The sequence below is a fragment of the Sturnira hondurensis genome, unplaced genomic scaffold (genome assembly GCF_014824575.4).
Source record: "Sturnira hondurensis isolate 20B ecotype Veracruz unplaced genomic scaffold, ASM1482457v3 Scaffold0019428, whole genome shotgun sequence".
NCBI lineage: Eukaryota > Metazoa > Chordata > Mammalia > Chiroptera > Phyllostomidae > Sturnira > Sturnira hondurensis.
The window spans coordinates 497579-518615 of NW_028092059.1; the positions used below are offsets into that span (position 1 = coordinate 497579).

Here is a 21037-nt window from a genome sequence, read left to right on the forward strand (position 1 = left end):
TTTTTTTTTCTTTTGACCATCTCAGTTTTCATATCAGCAAATATAATACATGCCCTTTTATTTTCAGGTCTAGATGTTGATGGAATATATCGAGTTAGTGGCAATCTGGCAACAATACAGAAACTAAGATTTATCGTCAACCAAGGTAAGTGATTTATTTAATGAAGATTTTTTTTGTAGTTTTGTATGTACCGATATTTAGTATTCTGTGCTGTAGGCATTGTGAATATATAATAATAAAAGTTTTAAAGGGAGAAAAAGAAAGTTAATGAAATTACCAGTTATTACCAGAGAAGTAAAAGTTTACAAGAAGATAAATAGAGATAAGAACCAGTTAGCAATTTATGTGAAATAAATATGAGAGGAATATGAAAAACTAAAAATAAAGGAAAGAATAATAAAAGAGTAACAAAAAGAAAAATAACCTAATTTCTAAAATTATTACTGGCACATTATATACATTTAATATATGTTGATAACTAAATGCATAAATGAGTGATAGAATATTTGAAAATTATTTACACAATGGAATACTATGCAGCAGAGAGAAAGAAGGAGCTCCTACCCTTTGTGACAGCATGGGTGGAAGTAGAGAGCATTATGCTTAGTGAAATAAGCCAGGCAGTGAGGGACAAATACCATATGATCTCATATTTAATTGGAACATAATCAACAAAAGCAAAAAAGCAAGCAAAATATAACCGGAGACACTGAAAGCAAGAACAATCTGACAGTAACCAGAGGGAAGGTGGAAAGGAATAATGATAGGAAAGGTTATCAGGAAAAACTATAAAGAACACATAGACAAAACCAAGGCGGGGGGTGGAAGCAAAGGAGAGAGGGGATTGGGCTGGAGTAGGGAGGAGCAGCAGAGGGAATCTGAAGACAACTGTAATTGAACAACAATAAAAATGTTTTTAAATTTTTAAGTCAAAATCACAAATGTTAGAAAAATAACATAATTGATAATTCAAAGAACCAAAAATTAGGAAATGCATATATCATTAAAGGGTTGCAATCAAAAGCAATGTGAAACCCCAACCAGTTATGAGAATATCTAAAATCTGAAATATTGACAATTCCCAATGCTGGCAAGTGTGTGGAGCAACAGGAACTCACATTCACTGTTGGGAAAATGCAAAATGGTACAGCCACTTTGGGAGATAGTTTGGCAGTTTCTTATGAAAATAAACATATTTTATTATGTTTGCATGTAGTATGGGTATTTTTACTATAATACACAGCAATTGCACTCCTTGGTATTCACCCAAATGAGTTCAAAACTTCTGTCCCCACAAAAACCTGCACACAAATTTTTCAGCAGCTTTATTTATAATTGGTACAACTTGAAAGCAACCAAGAAGACCTTCAATACGTGAATGGATAAACAAACCATGGCACATCCATATAATGGAATATTATTCAATGATAAAAATAAATGAGCTATCAAGCCACAAAAAGACTTGGAAGAACCTTAAGTACATATTGCTAAGTGAAAGAAACCAGTCTGAAAAGGCTTCATGCAAAGTTATCCCAACTGTATGACAATCTGGCAAAGGCAAAATTATGCACAGTAAAAGTTCAGTGGCAGTAGAGGATTTGAGGGAAGGAGGGGTGATATGTGAGTGCAAGGGATGTGTATGGCCATTGAACTATCCTGTTTTGATATTGTGATGGTGGATGCATAACATGTTTATCAAAATCTGTATAATGCACAAAACAGAGTGAAACTTACTTTAAACTGTGGACCTCAGTTAACAATGACGTATCAATATTTGCAAATTGATTGCAACAAATGCGCCACACTAATGCAAGATGTTAATAAGGGAAACTGGGAGAGGGTTTGGGGGAAGTAGGGGAAGAGCACAAAGGATATATGGGAACTCTTTGTTTTCCATTCAACTTTTCTGTAAACCTAAAATTTTTCTTAGAAAGAGTGAATTGGAAAAACAGATCCCAATAGTATTATTTTAGAACAAATATGTATAGGTGTACATAGAATTTGCAACACTTTTTCTATGTACAAGAAAATTTTGACAAATATTGAGACATTCATTTTATTATTTTGTATAGAGGTGTAGTAAAATATTTCTAAGCTTGTTTTAAAAGATTGTGAACTAAAATAAAAATGACAGATTAGAAAATGTTACAGACAAACAAGGATACTAAAGCATCATAATGTGGCGTTACAGACCGTCTATAGGTTTAAAATCAGACATATGTCCTTGGCATTTTGTTTAACCCTCTGTGCTGTTTCTTATCTGTAAAGGTGGAGTATGGGGGTGGGAAATGCCTTGGAAACATTTGAGAAAATTAAATAAGATAACATGTGGCATCCCTTAGTGACACAACAGACTCACCTGTGGCAGTTGATTAAAACATGTGAGTCTTCCTTTCACTTACAAACAGTCAATGGTGTCTCTGCCTTCAGGAGAATTTACACAAAGTCTACACAGAGTCCTACTCTGGCTTCACATCTAACTTCTAGCTAGCTTCAGATCCTCTGAATTTCCTTCACAGTTCATTTCCAACTATACTCCCATATTTGCATGCTGTTATGTTACTTAATGATTTCGCATACTCTCATCCCTCTACTTTCCATATCCTCTCATGTTTTCTTTCCCACCCCACACACAAGCTTCCTGCCTGATAGATGTCTCCTTATTCTTCAATTATAAATAATTCCCTCCTGTGGTCCTGCTTCACTGGGTAGTTGAATTTCCTGTACTACATGCACATATAACTTCCAAAATTCTATTTATTATAAGACCCAGAAATATAATGCCATCTTTTGGAGGGAATAGTGTGAAATGTACTCAGTGATTGTATTTTACAAACATTAAAATCTCAAAGTCTTGGAATGAAAAGAGTAAGATGCCAGTTGAAATATCTGCACCTCATACAATCTCTACATACCTAATAAGGTAAGACCTGAATCATCCTCTAATCTTCCTCTATTAACCAGTAGAAGCCCTGGGTCTCCATAGAGGGAATTCTTAATTAATAGTTACTGAATAATGTGTGTGTTTGGTGAGGGGACAGGTTGCACATAGAAAGAGTATTACTGAGAATCATTAAACTCAGGTTGAACCACCGTTTCAAGTGTTGACTGCAGTACTTCTGACTGGCAGCCATGTGACTCATTTCTGAGAATCTCCGTAACTGAGAATCTCCAGAGCTCTGCTTGCTCACTAATGTGAACCTTTGCATTTCACAATTACTCTCTTTCCTGGGGGATGGGAAGAAGGAAACAGAACTAAAAACTTTACCTCACTTACTCATACTGGCCCCATTAGACTGACCCAGGGCACCCTCTCTGTGGGTAGAAGTTGGATAAAATAGCCAGGCCTTATTTGCATTCCTGCTTATAACCAGTTAAAATTACTCTTGCAGTATATTTCATACTGAAACCATATCCTGATTGGAATTCTAGACAGCTGGGCAACACATTTCTTCTACAAAGAAGAAATCTCAAAACATAAGCCATGGTAGAAACAAACACTAGTTGTATTTCCTGCCTTAAAAAAAATTATGCTCAGCAGTTTGAAAAGGCAAAAGAAAATCTGCAATGAAAACATGAAATCTGTCCATCTCGTCTTTTGCAATCCAAACTCCGGCGTCCTCTGAGGCTGTGTGACTGCTCGTGTTTCCATGAGTTGACAACGTAAAGCTGGACAGAGGCCTGGGTTGGTATCTGGTAGCACAGAATTGTCAGTAAACTGTCTTCCTGGTTTATAGCATTGTCAGAATGCAACACACTCAACACAAATTATGCTACCTGAGGACCTTTGATACTGGTGGTTTTGTCCAAGCTGTGTCATGGAGTTTTTTGAGTAGATGGTAAAAGAAATGCATATACCAGCTTCTCTCAAATTTTGCTAATCAGGTGTCCATCCAGTGAAATTCTGATGTGGACCCATAACCCTGATACAAACACCATACCTTCCCCTCCATTTGCATGCTGGTCTCTCTCTGATAGCAGAGCTCATTTAAAAGAGAATCAAAGGAGACTGAATGTGTGCTGGGGTCTAAGGGGGCTGAATGTGTGCATGTGGCCTCTCCTCTGTGTGTGTGCAATGAAATAAAGTGGCAATGTGATGATAATTCTATGAAAGGCACAAGTCATACGTGAATGCAATGCACTGTTTTTTATGTTCAAAGATAGAACATGAATGTATACCCTCTTTGTTTTAACACCTTTTATCTGTTCCATGTTCATATTCCACAATGTTTCCTTTTTTAGAAGGCTCTAAATATATGTATTTATTTTTTTATAAGTTTTGTACTTTTTTTAATTTTATTTATTTTTAGAGGGGAAGGGAAGGAGAGAGGGAGAGAAATATCAGTGTATGGTTGCCTCTGCTGGAAACACACAATGTACCGTGTGTCCCCTCCCAGGAACTGGCCTGCAACCCAGGTATGTGCCCTGACTGGGAATAGAACTGCGATACTCTGGTTCGCAGGCCTGCGCTCAATCCACTGAGCTACACCAGCCAGGTCTAAATATATGTATTTAAAATGAACAAGCTCTACCCACCATTAGGCTAGACAAATAAAACTGATTTGGTGGATTTTCAAGAACAGTTCAGTTGCAATTTATGTATTCCACTAACTTTCTTGAATGCTTTAAACATCAGCAATTCTAAATACACTAGTTGAATGATTTAATTTGTTTTGATTTTTCGTTTGACTCACTAACTTGGTAGGAATTATATATACCCTTATTATACTTCCAGATCTGATGGCATACAAGTCAAATTCAAAGATGACTTTTGAAAACAATATCCTAATTATAACTACTAATGGTGGTAATAATAATTATTATTATAAAAGCAGCTAACATTTTCATAATTGTGTGGCAAGCACTTTACTGTTTTTCTTAAATAATTTAATTTGATGCTTTCTATCATTCCATAAAACAGATACTACTATTGTTTCTATTTTACAAATGAGGAAACTGAGGTTCAGAGATGTTAAATATACCCTAAGGTCATACAGCAGGTGAGGAAGCCAGATCCCAGTTCTCTCTGGCTCAGAGCCTATGCTGAAAACCACAGCCGTGATCTGGCATTTTTCATTCCTTAATTGTTGATTACTTCCTTATCAAAGTACATTTTAGTCTTTTAGTGCTACACACACTTGCTAATGACTTTCTGTTTATACCTGCTTTCTACTCTCGGTAACTGACAAAGCACTGTCATAGGAGTTTGGCTAAAACTGTTCAAAAAAGAGAGAGGCCTGGGAAAATGTGAAGTATTGAAGTTAGAAATAAGCTTGGTGCTGCTCTGTACGGCTTTTATGTACCTAGGTTTGGACCAATAAACTGCTTTCACACAATACTCCCTTGTAGCCTTCAGGAAAAGCACCAGGGCTCACAACCTGCTGGGCCGTTGGTATATTAGTGAGCAGTCCTCTGCCCTGTTTGGTGTATTTGGTGACATCTGTCAGGGACATTCTGCTGATACAACTCTTCACTCTCTGAGTGCATCCCCCAAAGAAAGCTGTTCCATGACCTTAGATGTCAACCTGTCTTCAGCCTGTGACACTGAGTTGATTCTTCAGAATGATCTGTGACCTGGTGATTTTCTTGTGTGAGGGTACTTTTGCAAAGAACAGACTTCAGCATGAAGAATGTTGCATAACTATCCTGAGAACTTTTGTCAGTGGGTCTTAGAAATCCCACCAAGCTGAATTCCCTGATTTCAAATGCTCTGGTTTGAGCTGCACATCTAGTCTTATTGCCCCACTCTAGATTCAGTCCAGACTTTCTGTGCTATTACTTAGACCTCTTTCGCAGTGTAAAAGGGGACAAGAAAGACTGGCATTCTTTTCAGGAAATATCAACTATGAATCTTCTCAAGCCCATGAGCCAATAGGAGAACGTGAACTGACTGGAAATTTTCTAGACTGGAGGTTCTTAGTAAACTAACAAACATTCCCTCTAATCATTTCTCAGAATTGGAGGAAATTGCTTCTTATCAGGATTTTAGACATGTTCTTCACATATAGAAAAAATTACAGGAAGATTCTAGGAACACCCTCTCTTACTTTTCACACCAGGAGGAACAAAGTATCTAAATGCCATAAATCTACATGGCCAAGAAACATAGTTGTATGTGCGGATGTGTGTGTGTGTGTGTGTGTGTGTGTGTGTGTGTGGTTTTAAATGAAAGAGGTTCTTTTTTCCCTATTAATTTGTTGTTGCACTTTGCATATTTTTATTTACCAGATCTTATTGGCATAATAATCCACATTAAATATTGGCTTAAAGAGGTAAATTTGCTTTTTGTGAACATACTAAGAATAAGATACATTGAATATAAGCTATTATAGAAGTAATTTTGCACTATAAGCTATATCTAAAAACTTTTACAGAGATTCATGCCACAAAGCAAAGCAAACCGCTAACTTTAGTTTAAAGTTAGATTAACTTTAGATTAAAATCACAGCTCTCCCTGTGATTTTAATATTATCAAAAATTGAATTAAAAGGGGGAAAGAAAGAATGTGAACAACTGGCCATTTTATCATGAAATAAGCAATTGGATGAAACAGAAAAAATATCTGGAAAAGGATTTCAAAACCTCTGGTTCTGGTCTAATAAAATAATGTTTGTATCAAGTCCAGTCATTTTCCTATTAAGTGTGTTTATATTGCCCTTGTATTGTTTCTAAAATGATGTGTTTCCTTAAGCCTATTTACTCTCACCATAAACCATAGCAGCAACCAAACAAACGGTGTTATTTGCTCTTTATACCATTCCACGGGGTGGTGTTTTGGTAAGTCTGGTAAGTCGAACCATGGATATTGCACCTTTCTGGCTTCCGTGTGACAAGATTATCTTTTAACAATGATTATGATAAAACAGCCAGACTCTAAGATCGTTCAGGTCTTTGGAAACTCTTAGACCTCATTTTTCAGCTGCACTGAGTCAGGGAGCTCCAAGATCACTGATGGCAAAATTTGTATTGCTTTCTAGCTGCCTAAGGAAATGTATTGTCATTAGTAGATAATGCTGAACACAGACATCAAAACAAATGAGCTCTTGACATTCATACACATTAATATAGTCTTTAGTTTCTACATAACAGTCTAATAACAACTTCATGAATATTTCTAGTCTTTGGACTATACAAATTCTAACTACCTATTTAAAGCAAAATTATACCATGCATTTGTTATAAATTATATTTTATAATTTATTATATACTAAGCCATAAATCCTGACCTAATGTGTGGTAAACAATTAAAGGCAGAAACCCTCCAGTGGGAGAAAGTACAGGATAAGTTATCAATGGAACGGCCTCTTTATCTCGATTCTGAGCTGTTTGTTGGTCTAATAGAAACTATTTTAACAACCCCTGTGAATTACAGACTCTTCATTTCCAAAATAGGATTAATAATGGAAATGTGAGGACTTTAAAAATACTAAATCAACCAAGTGATCCTTAATATTAATTTAATTAAGATGAAAATATTTAGATAAAATCAGATGAGTATTACTGAGTTTTCTCAATATAAATATGATACTCAATATTAATAATCAAGTATGGTTTCTGACTTCTACATGACTAAATTTTCTTTAACTATAAGAGAGCTTTGGAGACTTCCTGTTTTTCAACAATTAATCGTATTACTAGCCAAATTAATAGGATGGGTTCCTAGACATAAAAGAAAAATTTAGTCTTACATTATCAATAAGCTTTTCAGAGATTCCATGTTCCAAAAGAATAGCCCCATGATCACTGGAGAGGGCAAGTCTACTGAAAGTTTAGGTCTTAATTCTGGTGTGGCCATTCCACATAGATTTAGCCATTGCACCCAGAAGTAAAATAAGCCAGAATTATGCAATCCCCAAGGAAACTTATGAAAATCCATCACGAATAGTCATTGTCACCATCCAAATAATGAGTAGCTACTAAAAACTGTGGGATAGCACACCAAGCTTACTTGTGCCTAGCTATGCTCTGTGTAGCACTGGCTCCCAACCCTGGCCACATTTCAGAACTGTGTTGGTTATCTAGTGCTGCAAAACAACATGATCACCAACTTAGCTGCTTAGAGCAACACCTTTATTATCTCCCTGTTTTTGTGGGTCAGAAGTCTGGAAATGGATTAGCTGAATCCTCTGCAATGCTGCAATCAAGGTGTTGACCAGGGGTGGTTCCTCATCTGGAGGCTGGATGGGGGACAGCTCTGCTTCCCAGCTCACCTAATTGTTGGCAGGGTTAGTTTCTTGTAGGTTGTTGAACTTAAAGTCTCCACATGACTAGCCATTGGCCAAAGTCTTTGTGGAGTTCTCTGTGGACCATTTCACATCATGACAGCTGGCTTCATCGAAGCAGCAAGGACGAGAGACTCATAGCTAAAGCAGAAGTATAATCTTATGTAAAATCATGAAGGCTACAGCCTGTCCTCTTTGGATCATTCTGAGAGTTAGAAGCAAGTCACACTTCCTATTTATTTTCTAGATTTGGAGATTACACAAAGCATAAACCCAATGAGTGGGGACTAATTAGAGGTCATCTTAAAGTCTGTCTGCCACAAGAATTAAGTGATGGAAGCTTTCAAAAATAAGGATTTGGGAGCTTAGTTATAGAAACTCTGATGTTAAAAGTCTGGAGTTGGAACTATAAGTATGTATTTTAGAAGAAAAACAACTTGATTGAGTCAAGTGCACAGCCAGAATGGGGAACCTCTGCACAATACCCAGCTAGTTTTATTCGGGCTATCTAATGGAGATATGACCTACAAGCTATAAGACATGTGAAATTTTTGTTTCAGGAAAGTAGAAGTAGACTATGAATCCCTTTTTTATTTTCTAGTTTTCTAGTAATGTGAAGTTTCTTCTTTGGCTATTGATTGATATAGTTAACTAACTTTTATAAATTCTGAGTTATAATTTGGGATATGATTAAAAAATGCCACAGATGTAACTTGTATATTCATAGTATGACTAAAATTATTGACACATTTTTCACAATGGCCATTTTTTCTTTGTTGTAAATTCTGGGATAAATAAAAAGAAAAGATGTTTTGCCCAACTATATCCTAGAAAACTAAGAAGTAAATAATATTTAAACATGTAACAGGATAACACTGATGGCTAGCATTTAATTGAGAATCTACTACATTGTGGGTATGCAAAGTTAGAGTTATCTCTAACTCTCATAAAAGTTTGTAAGGTAGATATACTTTATTATTCATGTTATTCATACAGAAAAATAATGTCTCATAAAGATTAAGTAACTTTTCTAAGGCCACAAAAATAATATGTTCTGAAGACAGTGAACTCATGTTAAATTTACTCCAAAGAACATACTGCTGGTTGCTGGATTCAATTTACCATGGGGATGGGGGCAGAGAGACGATTTCTTCTTCTCCTTATAACACTGTATTCTCCTTATAATACTATAATACCAGTCTATATGACCCATATATAAGAGAAAACCTCATTTAAAAATGTTATTTTAACAAATAATTCCTAACTCCCTATGACTTTATCAAAAACGGAAAGCTTAGCTCACCTTTGTATCCCCAGTACAGAAAAGTGCCCAATAGTCTATATGAACTAAGCAAAGATTTTTCTCTTATAAAATAAAAGAATGGCAAACTTCTAATAATAAATAGTCTCATTAGTAGATTGTATTAGGTGATATGTCTGGGTGTTTCAGTAAAAAAAACTCAAGCTATATTTTAGATTATGTTTTCTTCCAGACTCCTATAAATTAGTGCTTCATTTTAAACTGAAGAATCGTGGATCAGAAACACAGAGTAGAGAATCTTGTATCCCCATTCTCTGCTTCTATCCAACAAAGCTTGACAAGAGATGACTTACTAGTCCTCCACATAGTATGGTGATTGCAATGGGCAAGTCCAGCATGATGTTGGGAGGAGTGGCGTAACCTGGCTTGACATCTTGGCTCTCTGAAATGCTGAGAATGACTAGGTAGAGAGAAAATCAAAATTAAACAAATAGTAATGAAACTATATTGCTCTCATTAACCCTATGCACTGAATTTTGAAAATATGCTTTGTTTTGTTTATGTATAGGAAGTCCCTGTTGCTAGTAATTACATTTTCAGTGACTCATATATTTATATAACACCTCTTTTCCAAACTGCTCCATGTAGTTTCAAAGTATTTCCTAATAAAAGTGTGCTGTAGAAAAAAAAAATGTACCTTCCTCACCTCAAAGCTGCTTCTTAAAAGGAATAGTTATGATAGTGCCAAGTCAAGAAGGAATTTTTTCAAGTCCCCATGCACACCCTAAAGATAAATGACCAAAATGTACAAATGTAGGGGCTGAAGCAATGCTCGAATGAAAATTTGAACTTTAAGTCACACAAACTTTAAAACCCATTTTCTTTTATGTCCTCACATTCATGGGCGCACTGGAGAAAGAGTGACAGGTATCCCTATCAGCTCTCCTCTTCTCTGAGAGTCCCAGCACATTGGAAAGAGCCTGGGTAAGTAGGGTGGAGCATGTTTCAGGTGTGTTAATCAAGGAAGGCCTTGCTAAGAAGGTGAATTGAATGTTGAGAAGAGTGAATCTAGTGAGGGTCTGAAGGAAGTGCATTTCAAGTAGACAGGAGCAAAAGCCAAGCCCTGAGAAGGAAATGAGCTTGATGTGTCTGATAAAGAAAGTTGATCTGGGTGGTTGAAAAATAATCCGTTGAAAAAGGCATGTGGTGAGATTGGAAAGATAGGAAGGAGAACTTGTGAGGCCTGCAGGCCCTGGTATTTTCTCACTAATTTACATTTAATAAGTCACCAGTCTTCTTCATTTTTGGACTGCAGTATCCATGGAAATATAAGCTCTACATCGATGAGAATGTCATTTATTGTATTTGCTGTTACATTTCCAGCATCCTATGTGTCACCTAGCACATAGTAAGAGCTCTTCAGGTACCTGTCAATGAACGAATGATATAAAAGCTGAAATCATATTTTATGGTGCTCACCTCTCAGTTCCTGTCCCAATATCTTCTTTTCTCCTCTTCAAAACACATACTATCTGAAACTGCCTTGCTTCTTTAGTTGTTGCTTCAGTACCTGCCTTCCTCCCTACATTATAGCCTGTGTGTGAGCAAGACCTCGCTGGTTTTGATCACCTAGTCCTATTGCACCTGGCACATAGTAGCCTTCAAACAATTATTTTCTGAAATATGAACAAATTTAATAAGTAAATTATTGAATAATGTTGAAACAGAAAAAAATATATAGCCACAAAAAAACCTTAAGAGTTTGTCCAGTCAATCTAGTGAATCACATATTTCTCCCAACCACTGCCTCCCACTTCCACATGAGGTTACAATTTACCACCCAACATGGACCACATAGGAAAGACTTGGCGAAGAGAGGAGGCAGCTGTCAAGCTGGAAGACCAGAGCCAGTGCTAATACCCTGGTCCATTGGGCCAAGAAAGACTACCTAAGCAATGAATGGCTCCCAACCCAGGTGGTACTATGACCATAGTCAGTACTGTCACCTGCTTTTGTGAGTTTCCAGAGTGTGATCTCTGTCAGTGACATTGCTTATTGCCAAGGCCTGACCAGCTCCATTTCAATCTGCCAAAGGACACCTCTAGCACAGATTACAAGTGACTTACCTGGTTTTGTCATGGTTCAAATAAATTTAAAAAATGCAGAGTATTTGAGAAGAATCAGGAAGAGAGAAAAAATGTGTGTAAAGAATAAAACAAGGCTGTAATTTTTCTAAGGAAAACTTCAAATCAGGATTTAGTCACTTCAAAATATTTGTTGAAAACCTTCTATGCACCAGGCTTTTTTCTAGAATCAGGCTGTGGTGAAGTGTTCATTTTTATGTTGAGATAGATAATAAGCAAGTAAACAGCATGCTTACAGGTCATTTCAAGAGTCAAGAAAATTAAATAACATGATAGAGATGTGGATGAAAGAATTGGTCCTTAGTATGGATAATCTGAGATCTTTTTGAGGAGGAACCACTTGAATAGAGACTTGCCCTAATAGGAAGGAGATGTGGGGTGAGAGTAGAGAAGGCAGAAGGGAAACTGGCCCCAGGGAAAGAAGGCTTCTGTGAGATTAGGACACAGATTAGGACATCAAAGGTGGGTAAAGCCAGCCCAGCAAGGCTCTTGATGATCAAAATAAGGAGTTTTGTCCTTCATTCTAAGTCACTGTGGTGGAGGGGGATGCTAAGCAGGAAATAATCCAATATTATTTTTTAATCATTCTGGATTTTATGAGAAGAACAAATTTAGATGGCAAAAGTAGAAATAAAAGAACAGTAAGGGGGTAATAGTTTGATTGTTATAGTAGTTCAATCAGTATTACTAATGGTGACTGATTTATTTGAGTTAAAATCTATATTCCAATTTGTCTCATTTTCCATGTACTTTTTGAAGCATTTCCTTTAGGCAATGAGGTTCAATGAAAATTCTGACCCAAAAGTTAGAAAACGTGAGTCAATTTCTGCATCACTTCTTACTAGCTACGCCATCTTGCCTGAGTCACACAGCCTTTCCAGGGAAAGTTTATTATCTTTAAAGCAAGACTATCTGTTCTCTTAGAATGAGTCAATCACATGAGATAATGAAACTCTTATGTTGGAAAATGCTACACCATGTAGAAATGGAAGTTATTTTGAAATGAGTCTTTCCACAGCCATCCTTATGGAGACATCTATTGTGATATAATGATGTGTATGGTTTCTACAGTTGCTGGGAACCACTCTGCCTTGTTTCAGGAGTTGTAACTGCCTGCCATGGTTAAGACTGAATGAGGGAGCTCCGGAATGCGAGCCACAAAAAGACAAAGCTTGTCTCTGTTTTCTCCCCTGCCCCCAATGCATGGTTGGTTAGTCAGAGATGGATAAAACCCCTCAGAGGGGGGCACCCTAAGCCAGACACAATCACTTGGGAGGCCATCATGGAAGGACTCGAGGGGCTGCAACAAAGAGGGAGTGATGGACCCTCACCCCGCCAGCTATTCTGACATAGCCTAAATCCCCATGTCCTCTGGGTGAAGCGCTTCCTGGCTCTAATCCACTTAAGCCTGAAAACTTGTGATGGGGAAGGCGGTGCAGCCTTGTGCTGGAAAGGGGGTTTTTGGGGTGATCAGGCCTAAGAAAGAATATGTAAAATCCTGTGAAACCTGCTTTGTTTAGAATGTTCTCATTTAAATGATGAGGGTCCAAGCAAGAAGTTTATTCCTCGAAGTTTTATGGCTCTTTAGCTATCTGACTCTATCTGAGAATAAACCCTTATAGTTCTTTGAATGCTATCTATTGTTTGATCCTTACCTGTATTCTTGTGCAAATGAACCCAATAGAAGCCCATTGAGGAAGGGGCTCTTGACCCTTCTCCTTTGAGGGATCGGTCACCTTTCCTCCCCAAGCAGATTATGTCTTTGTAATTTCACTTTGATCTGTGGTGGACTAAGGGACTTTGTGGGCATATTTGCCCCCACATACAGTAAAGAATACTGGATAATGAGCTAGTCTCATGTCCCCCTTGGATTATTTAAATATAACTCAAATTTTCACTGGACCACCCCAACCCACAGAAATCACTAGTCCTTTTAAATCCTGTGCTGGCCATTTCAGCTACTCAATACACAATAACCTCATACTGTATATGTTGTCATATTTCATGAGAAAAAGTTATGTGCATAGCTTATATCCTCAACACACTAAATACTTAAGAGAAGAGTTCATATCTTTTAATTCTGTCTGTCCTACTTCACCTCAAAATTTTTTTAATGGAATCTCTACACACATTTTAATTGATTGATTGATTAAGCCCAGGGCTGGGCCATTTCTAAAAAAGAAGGTGAGGCATTTTGCAAATACTAGATATCAGTCTCAAAGTGGACAATTTCACTGTATGCTGCTGAACTCCATTCCAGAAACAATGGTGAGAGATGAATAAAATGTTAAGAGAGGTACTGCTGATTTTTATTGTCTTCTTTCTTTTAAGTTTTCTAATTTCATAAAATGAATACATATTTCTTCTGAAATAAAAAAGGAGATGTATTTTGTTTTAAAGAATTAGGTAAATCCTCTTAAAAGCATGACATTTACTTCTTAGCATATGCCAAGAAAACATCAGTACTTGAGTTCTCTAAGGCACTTTTAAATTCTGTTTCACTAGATCTTTACAAGAAAGCTATCCACTTCATGGATGAACAAAAGTCCCTATGAGGTTAAATGAATGGCTGATGGCTGCATTTGTTCATTCAGCTGATATTTCAGGAAGACACTGTATGAGTCATGGAAATCTAGAGACATGCTGGATGTGAAGCCTAGCTATGGTCTTCTAGTGGCTGGTTTCCACTATGAGGGCTCCCAAGCAGAGCAGGGTGTCCAATAGTCTCATTAACCTAAAATCTGTGAGATTCTAAAAGGTCTGTTGAAATAATTTTGCTTAGGTAATCATCTTTCTTGCTGTTTCTTCACCTCCTCAACTTTTACATTTCTTCAGATTGTCTTTTTGTGGCCTCCTCACCCCCTGCTACATTTCTCCTTAGTAAGTGCCCCATTCTCCCTTCTTGTTAATCTAAATTCTGGCAACCATGAGGTACTCACTCTCTTTTCTATGCTTAGGATGTTGGTATTCAACATCCCATTAGCCACAGGGGCTAAAATATCCATGTATATTAGTATTGACTGTTCCCAATGGAAGAAGCAACACATCTCTTTTTCTAAGTAAGAGACATCACCATTGGTTTTGCTGATTGGTAAACTCTCCTCCTTAATGCAAATCTCATGATTTCTGGAATAAATCTCAATAGGAATTACGCTCCATGCCACTGGGTCCCCATAGTATTTTATATCTGCAGTTCAGCACTGGTTTTAGTCTATTTCATATCACATCTCTTTCCCTGCCCTGACTGTTAGATGCTGGAGGATGAAAAGTAGACTTCTGGATTCCCGGTTATGCTCATCATGTGCCAAGCACCTCAATGAAGCTGCCCCTATCAGAACCTCCTATTTACTTTCATTTTTAATTTTAATTTTAATTTTTTTATTGTTCTTCAAGTACAGATATCCTCAATCCCCCTCTACCACTCCCTGCACACCAGCCATCCCCTCCTCTCACCCTCAATCCTATCCCCCTTTTTGTTTTGTACATGTATTCTTAATAGATGTTTCTGAAAACCCTTCCTTCTTCCCCCTGCCCTTACCCCTCCCACCTTCCTTCTGGTTACTGTCCACTTGTTCTTAATTCACATGTCTCTGGTTGTATTTTGCTTCCTTGTTTGTTTTGCTGGTTAGATTCAGATTATAGGTGAGATCATATGGTATTTGTCTTTCACCACCTGGCTTATTTCACTTAGCATGATGCTCTTCAGTTCCATTCATGCCGTCACAAAGGGTAGGAGCTCCGTCTTTCTTTCTGCAGCATAGAATTCCATTGTGTAAATGTACCATAGTTTTTTGTTTGTTTGTTTTTTAATTGTTGTTCATGTACAGTTTTCTGTCTTTTACTCCCATCTCAGCCCACCTCCCCAGCCCTCCCCACCTCCCTCCCATTTCCACCACCCTTAATTTTTGTCCATGTGCCCTTCGTACTTGTTCCTGTAAACCCTCCCCCTTTTCCCATGAAATTCTCTCCCTTTTTCCCTCTGGACACTGTCAGTCTGTTCTCTATTTCAGTGCCTTTGTTTATATTTGTCTTGTTTGTTTTGTTGTTTAAGTATCATAGTGTTTTTTAAGTATCATAGTTTTTTCATCCGTTCATTTACTGATGGGTACTTAGGTTGCTTCCAGCACTTGGCTATTGTGAATTGTGCTGCGATGAACATTGGGGTGCAAAGGTTCTTTTGAATTGGTGTTTCAGTGTTCTTAGTATATAATCCCAGAAGTGGAATTGCCAGGTCAAAAGGCAGTTTCATTTTTAGTTTTCTGAGGAAATGCTATATTATTTTCTACAGTGGCTACACCAGTCTGCATTCCCACCAACAGTGCACTAGGATTCCATTCTCCACATCCTCTCTGACACTTGTTGTTTGTCGATTTGTTAATGATGGCCATTCTCACTGGTGTGAAGTAGTATCTCATTGTAGTTTTAATTTGCATCTTCCTGATGGCTGGTGATGCTAAGTGTCTTTTTATATGTCTCTGGGCCCTCGGTATGTCCTCCTTGGAGAAGTGCCTGTTCAAGTCCTTTGCCCATTTTTTAATTGGGTTGTTTATCTTTCTGGTATAGAGTAGTGTGAGTTCTTTAGATATTTTGGAGATCAAACTTTTGTCTGAGGTATCATTGGCAAGTATGTTTTCCCATACAGTTAGTTCTCTTTTCTTTTTAATGCCATTTTCTTTAACTATGCAGAAGCTTTTTATTTTGATGAGATCCCATTTGTTTATTCTTTATGCCCCTTGTTCCAGGGACATATCAGTAAAAATTTTGCTGCATGGAATATCTGAGATTTTCTTGCCTATGTTCTCCTCTAGGACTTATATGAAAGAACCTTCTATTTTTGGTTGCCAAATGCTAGCCAGGAAAAGTGTATGCCTTGATGTCAACATTACACTTCTACCCTCAGAGATCCACCTGACTTGAAACAGGGGTCAATCATCAGTTAGAATATAGAGGGGCTAAGGGTGCCCTTGGAACCTTTAGGTCACCCTGCCCTCATTCCCAACATCTCCAAGATAGGGAATCTTAATAAACCTTCTTTCTCCCTCTTCATGCCTAAAGCATCCTTCTTCTCAATTTGTTCTCTACTTCTCCCTTTTCCCTTGTCCTCTACTGCACTTCATCATCCCCATCTCCCAAGAGTCTACTCAGATTGTCCAAGGTGACAATTTGTTAATCTGAGTGTGCTAGTTCAGGCTCTCTATGACTCCTTGGAAGCATAACTCCAGGGAGTCATGGGCTCTGCTGATCAGGCCAATGTTGAGGATATCAAGTTACCACATATGGCATTTTCAACAAGCTATGTTGACTAACCTCTTAACACACCACTTAAAGAACTATAAAGCTAACCTTGCCTGAAATTTTCTTTTTATGACTCAACAAATGTTGTATCTCTCATATGTTTACCCTTACTTCTGAATTAATGTAAGCCCTACTGAGTCTAAAAGACAGGGGTCATTTCTGAGTTCAGTGTCCTCACTGCTAATCTAGTTTCCTAAGAATTCCTCTTAATTAAACATTTTTTAAAAAGATACAAAGTACAGCTGAAACATTAAAAAGCCATTCAAATCACTTTAAAAATGAAGTATACTGTGTAAATAAATTCAAACCTCCAAATTACAAAACTGAAAATTCAAAAGTGGAAAAATCTTTCTAGATATATTTATATCCATTTCTTAAATTATACCACCTTTTGTGTTTATAAAAGAAATAGTATTCAGGTACTTCACTGGGATAAGAAGAGGGAATGTTAACTATAAGCAGCTTCCTTACTTAAAAGTCTGTAACTGGTATTAATAAACTTTAAAATGCTAATATTAATGCTTACCCCAACAGAAAGATGCCTTAAAGCAAAACCTCTCATTTCTTGTCTACTAAAAGCAATGTGTTTGTATCCCTTACAAAATAAAATGGTTAAAATAAGGTTTTTGAATAGTTTAAAGTTTCAAGGACTTCTCTTGTTCACTGTTATTCTTCCAGAGAAAAGAAATGTATAAAATCACATCTTTTAATGGTCCCTCTGTTTGAAAATGGAAGTGCTCCCAAGTATGTTCCACTGTAAGAAAATCAAAAATAACATGTAAACTACAAATATGTTAGCCAACTGAGAATATTTATTAACTAAATAATTTAATAATAAAGAAAATGCCTACTTGATTAATTGTTACAGAGTAAAAATTACAATAAAACTGTCTTGATCAGTGCTTTGCAGAAGCGCCATTACTGTCTGTGCAGTTGTTTAACAAGGATTTAATTGGAAAGATAAGTGAATGCACATTTAAAAGTATTGTTAATTTGCTTTATAATCACCCCATTCTTCACAGTATTGACAGCACAAGGCACAAACCCCTTTCTGTTTTACAAGTATTATTTTCCATATGTGCACAATAAATTCTGAAGCAGTAATTGGAAATTTTATGGGTTTCAACATACCTAGTGTAGTGGGTTTAGAGGTACACTCTTCTTTTTTAAGAGGTAACCCATTTCTAGTCATTATAAAGGTGTAACAAATCTGATTTATATATTTCCCTCATTTACTGTAGATCATAATCATATTTTGTCCACTTCTAGAAAAAGTTGGATATTTTATATTTTATTTCTAATAAAATAAGGTATAGAGGAGAAAATGTCTGTATTACTTTCTATCTGTGGCTGTTATTTTTTTATAACTATGCATAAAAGTGTAATTTCTAACTCAAGATAGTTTCTGGACTCTATGGCCATACCCAAGCACCTTTTTCTGAAAATAGATGCATTTGACCCTGTTAAAGGAGACAAGAAAAGGTGCAAGAACATCTATGCACAATCTCTATGGGTTTGGCCATGGACGTAGACACTCCCCTCATCCCCTCACACTCCCACAAACCCCAGAGTTTAGAATCACCTGGTCAAAAACCCCATCAGTGTGGTTTTCAAAGCAATGTGAGTGTAATGCCTCAAATTTCTAAGAAGTGGGAAGCTTGCTGACCAAGTGTAAGTTGACTTGGGCCCAGAGATCTGCTTTATTGTTGAAAGTCTAAAGCTGCTTTAGAAGTAGGTCATTTGCTTAGTCCAATGAGGATACAGAACCCATTAGATTATGTTATTTGTTGATTCTGAATGAGTCACAATCCCCAGATTTTATATTAACAAAAGAAAAAGAATGAAAACACAGGTCTTGTCTTGAAAATGGTGAACTATAATTGAACCTGTTCCAAAAGCAAGAATTGTTCCCATTATATATCATCTATAAATAAAAGCTACACACCTGGTCAGGATGAGAGGGGCGTGTCCCCAAAGTGTCTCATATCACTAGCACTAAAACTAGGAAAAGACATGGGGAACATGCTTAATGTCCCCTCGACCATGCCCTCATTCTACTGGAATTGGTAGAAATATCTTCAGCTCCAATTAACTGTACATACATTTCTGTAAACAGCAAGAGCTTCAACTCTGAAAGCTCAGAAAATCTCCTGAGAACATTTTTCATTAGAATCCTTTTCAGCATAAACCCTTTGCCCACTTGGTAAAACATGTTACCTCAGATATTTTCATGGGAAAAATTATTTTTATCTTTAGTTTGGCTATGCCTCTAAACCTCTCAAATTTACATTAGCTTTTTATGCTTACAGAGTAAAATAGATATATATTGAGTTTTATATATCTAGAGATTTGCAAATAAATGCTAATACCCAACCATTAATAATATCTCACAATCACATGATTCCTTTTTTCATTTCTTCCTACACATACACACACAAATAAATAAAAATAACTTTTAAAATGTACATATGTGTGCCCACATGTTTCTTGCTGTCTCTTTCTGTAAACACAAGCACGCATATGTACATACTTTAAATATCATTTTTATTTCTTTTTCAAGTTTCTTCATCAGAGGCATGGATTTTAAAACCATTCATATCGGGTAAAAGTGTGTTTGGGATCAAATACTTTTACATGCCCCATTACAACCAGGCAGAGCTGAGTCTGGTGCTATAACAAAACGTCCAGCTGTCCTTTAATTAACTGAAATGCGGGAAATGCAATGTTTTGATGAACGAACTAGAACTTTGTGCAGGATAATAGGAAGGCGGTATGTTTCTGTGCCTTCCTGCATATGACAGAGCTGTGGGGTGCAGGAAAGTGACGAGGCTATGTTATGTTCCAGTAGGGGGAGCTTTCTTTTCCCTACTGTACAAACAGCATGGTGCATGTGTTTAAATACGCCATCCTAAAATGCAGACTTTTCATTTTCATTTTGCAAGTGGGAAATTTCACTACATGATGTGCACATTACTCTTCCCAGCGACACATTTTGTGCAAACTCATTTGGGAAAGAATAGGAAATTTAGAATACTGCCTTCATATTTCTTCTGGAAATGTTAGCCTGAATCCATTATTTCCAAACCTGATGAGGATTACAGTTCATTTGTATTTCTCAGCAACCCATATTGTATTCTGTTTTGTGAAGTAAATAAGATATGATACCATTCTAAGAGTGCCTGTATTTTGTTTTCCATATGAATAGTCGTATTATGGGGGCAAGGGAGGAGAAAAAGGAAGCAGAGACTGAAGTACTGGATTTAGCTTTCTCTAGATGGAATGTGTTATTTTTACCAAAAATTCTTATAAATAATCTAAACTGGAGGAGGAGGAATATAAACTCACTTAGGTCACTGAATACATCCATATGCAAATGACAATATAAAAAGCACTGTTCAGTAACACCCAAATCTATCTCTTTTTAAACTATGTTTAAAATACTCATGCACTAACCCAAGTTAATGGTAGTGTAGGTGGGTGCTTATATGCCAATAACAGATATGCTTCATATGCAAAATAATTTCCCACCCATCCTTTTACTACGCCTGAAATGCCATAATTATGAAATGAATTTATCTGGCTAATGCAGGAAGGCAAATAATTTCACCCCTAATACTAAGTGCAGTTGATTGTTAGTGGCTGATTAGATGTTTGTGTTAGGAAGTATCCTAAGTCAGAGAACATGTTCTGCAATCCATTAGGGATGTATTTCGTAGGAACTTTTTTAAGATCTTCATTATGCATGCCACGGATTTTTTTCTGGATTATGGTATTGGATTAATAAAAATTGACTATGGGAATGCAAATATCATATGAGATTTATGCATTGAGAAAATATCGCAAACAAAAAACTGTATAGCAGGCAGGATAGCATCTAACCTAACATACTTCCAAGAAAATACAGCAAAGAACAGGAATTTTTTGGAAGCATCAAAAAAGGGAGGAGTGTATGATAAACAATGAAGAGCTCAAAAGTCCTAAAATGCTTAAGAGCAAAAAAGCCTTGACTCTAACAATGAGTTAGACCAAAAAAGCCACATTTTGCTTCATAATTTTATCAAACTAATTCAATTTTATTCCCTACCTAAATTTTCCCCTGGGTGTAAGGTAAGGC

General features: G+C 36.8%; 1 protein-coding gene across 2 annotated transcripts in view; it reads left to right on the forward strand.

The window, feature by feature from the left end:
- Positions 1-21037, forward strand: part of ARHGAP15 (Rho GTPase activating protein 15) — a 630630-nt gene that overhangs the window by 425950 nt on the left and 183643 nt on the right. For both annotated transcript variants that reach the window (XM_037027857.1, XM_037027858.1), the window contains exon 11: positions 68-145. In XM_037027857.1, coding sequence (XP_036883752.1) covers positions 68-145 — 78 coding nt within the window. The remainder of the gene's footprint in view (positions 1-67; positions 146-21037) is intronic.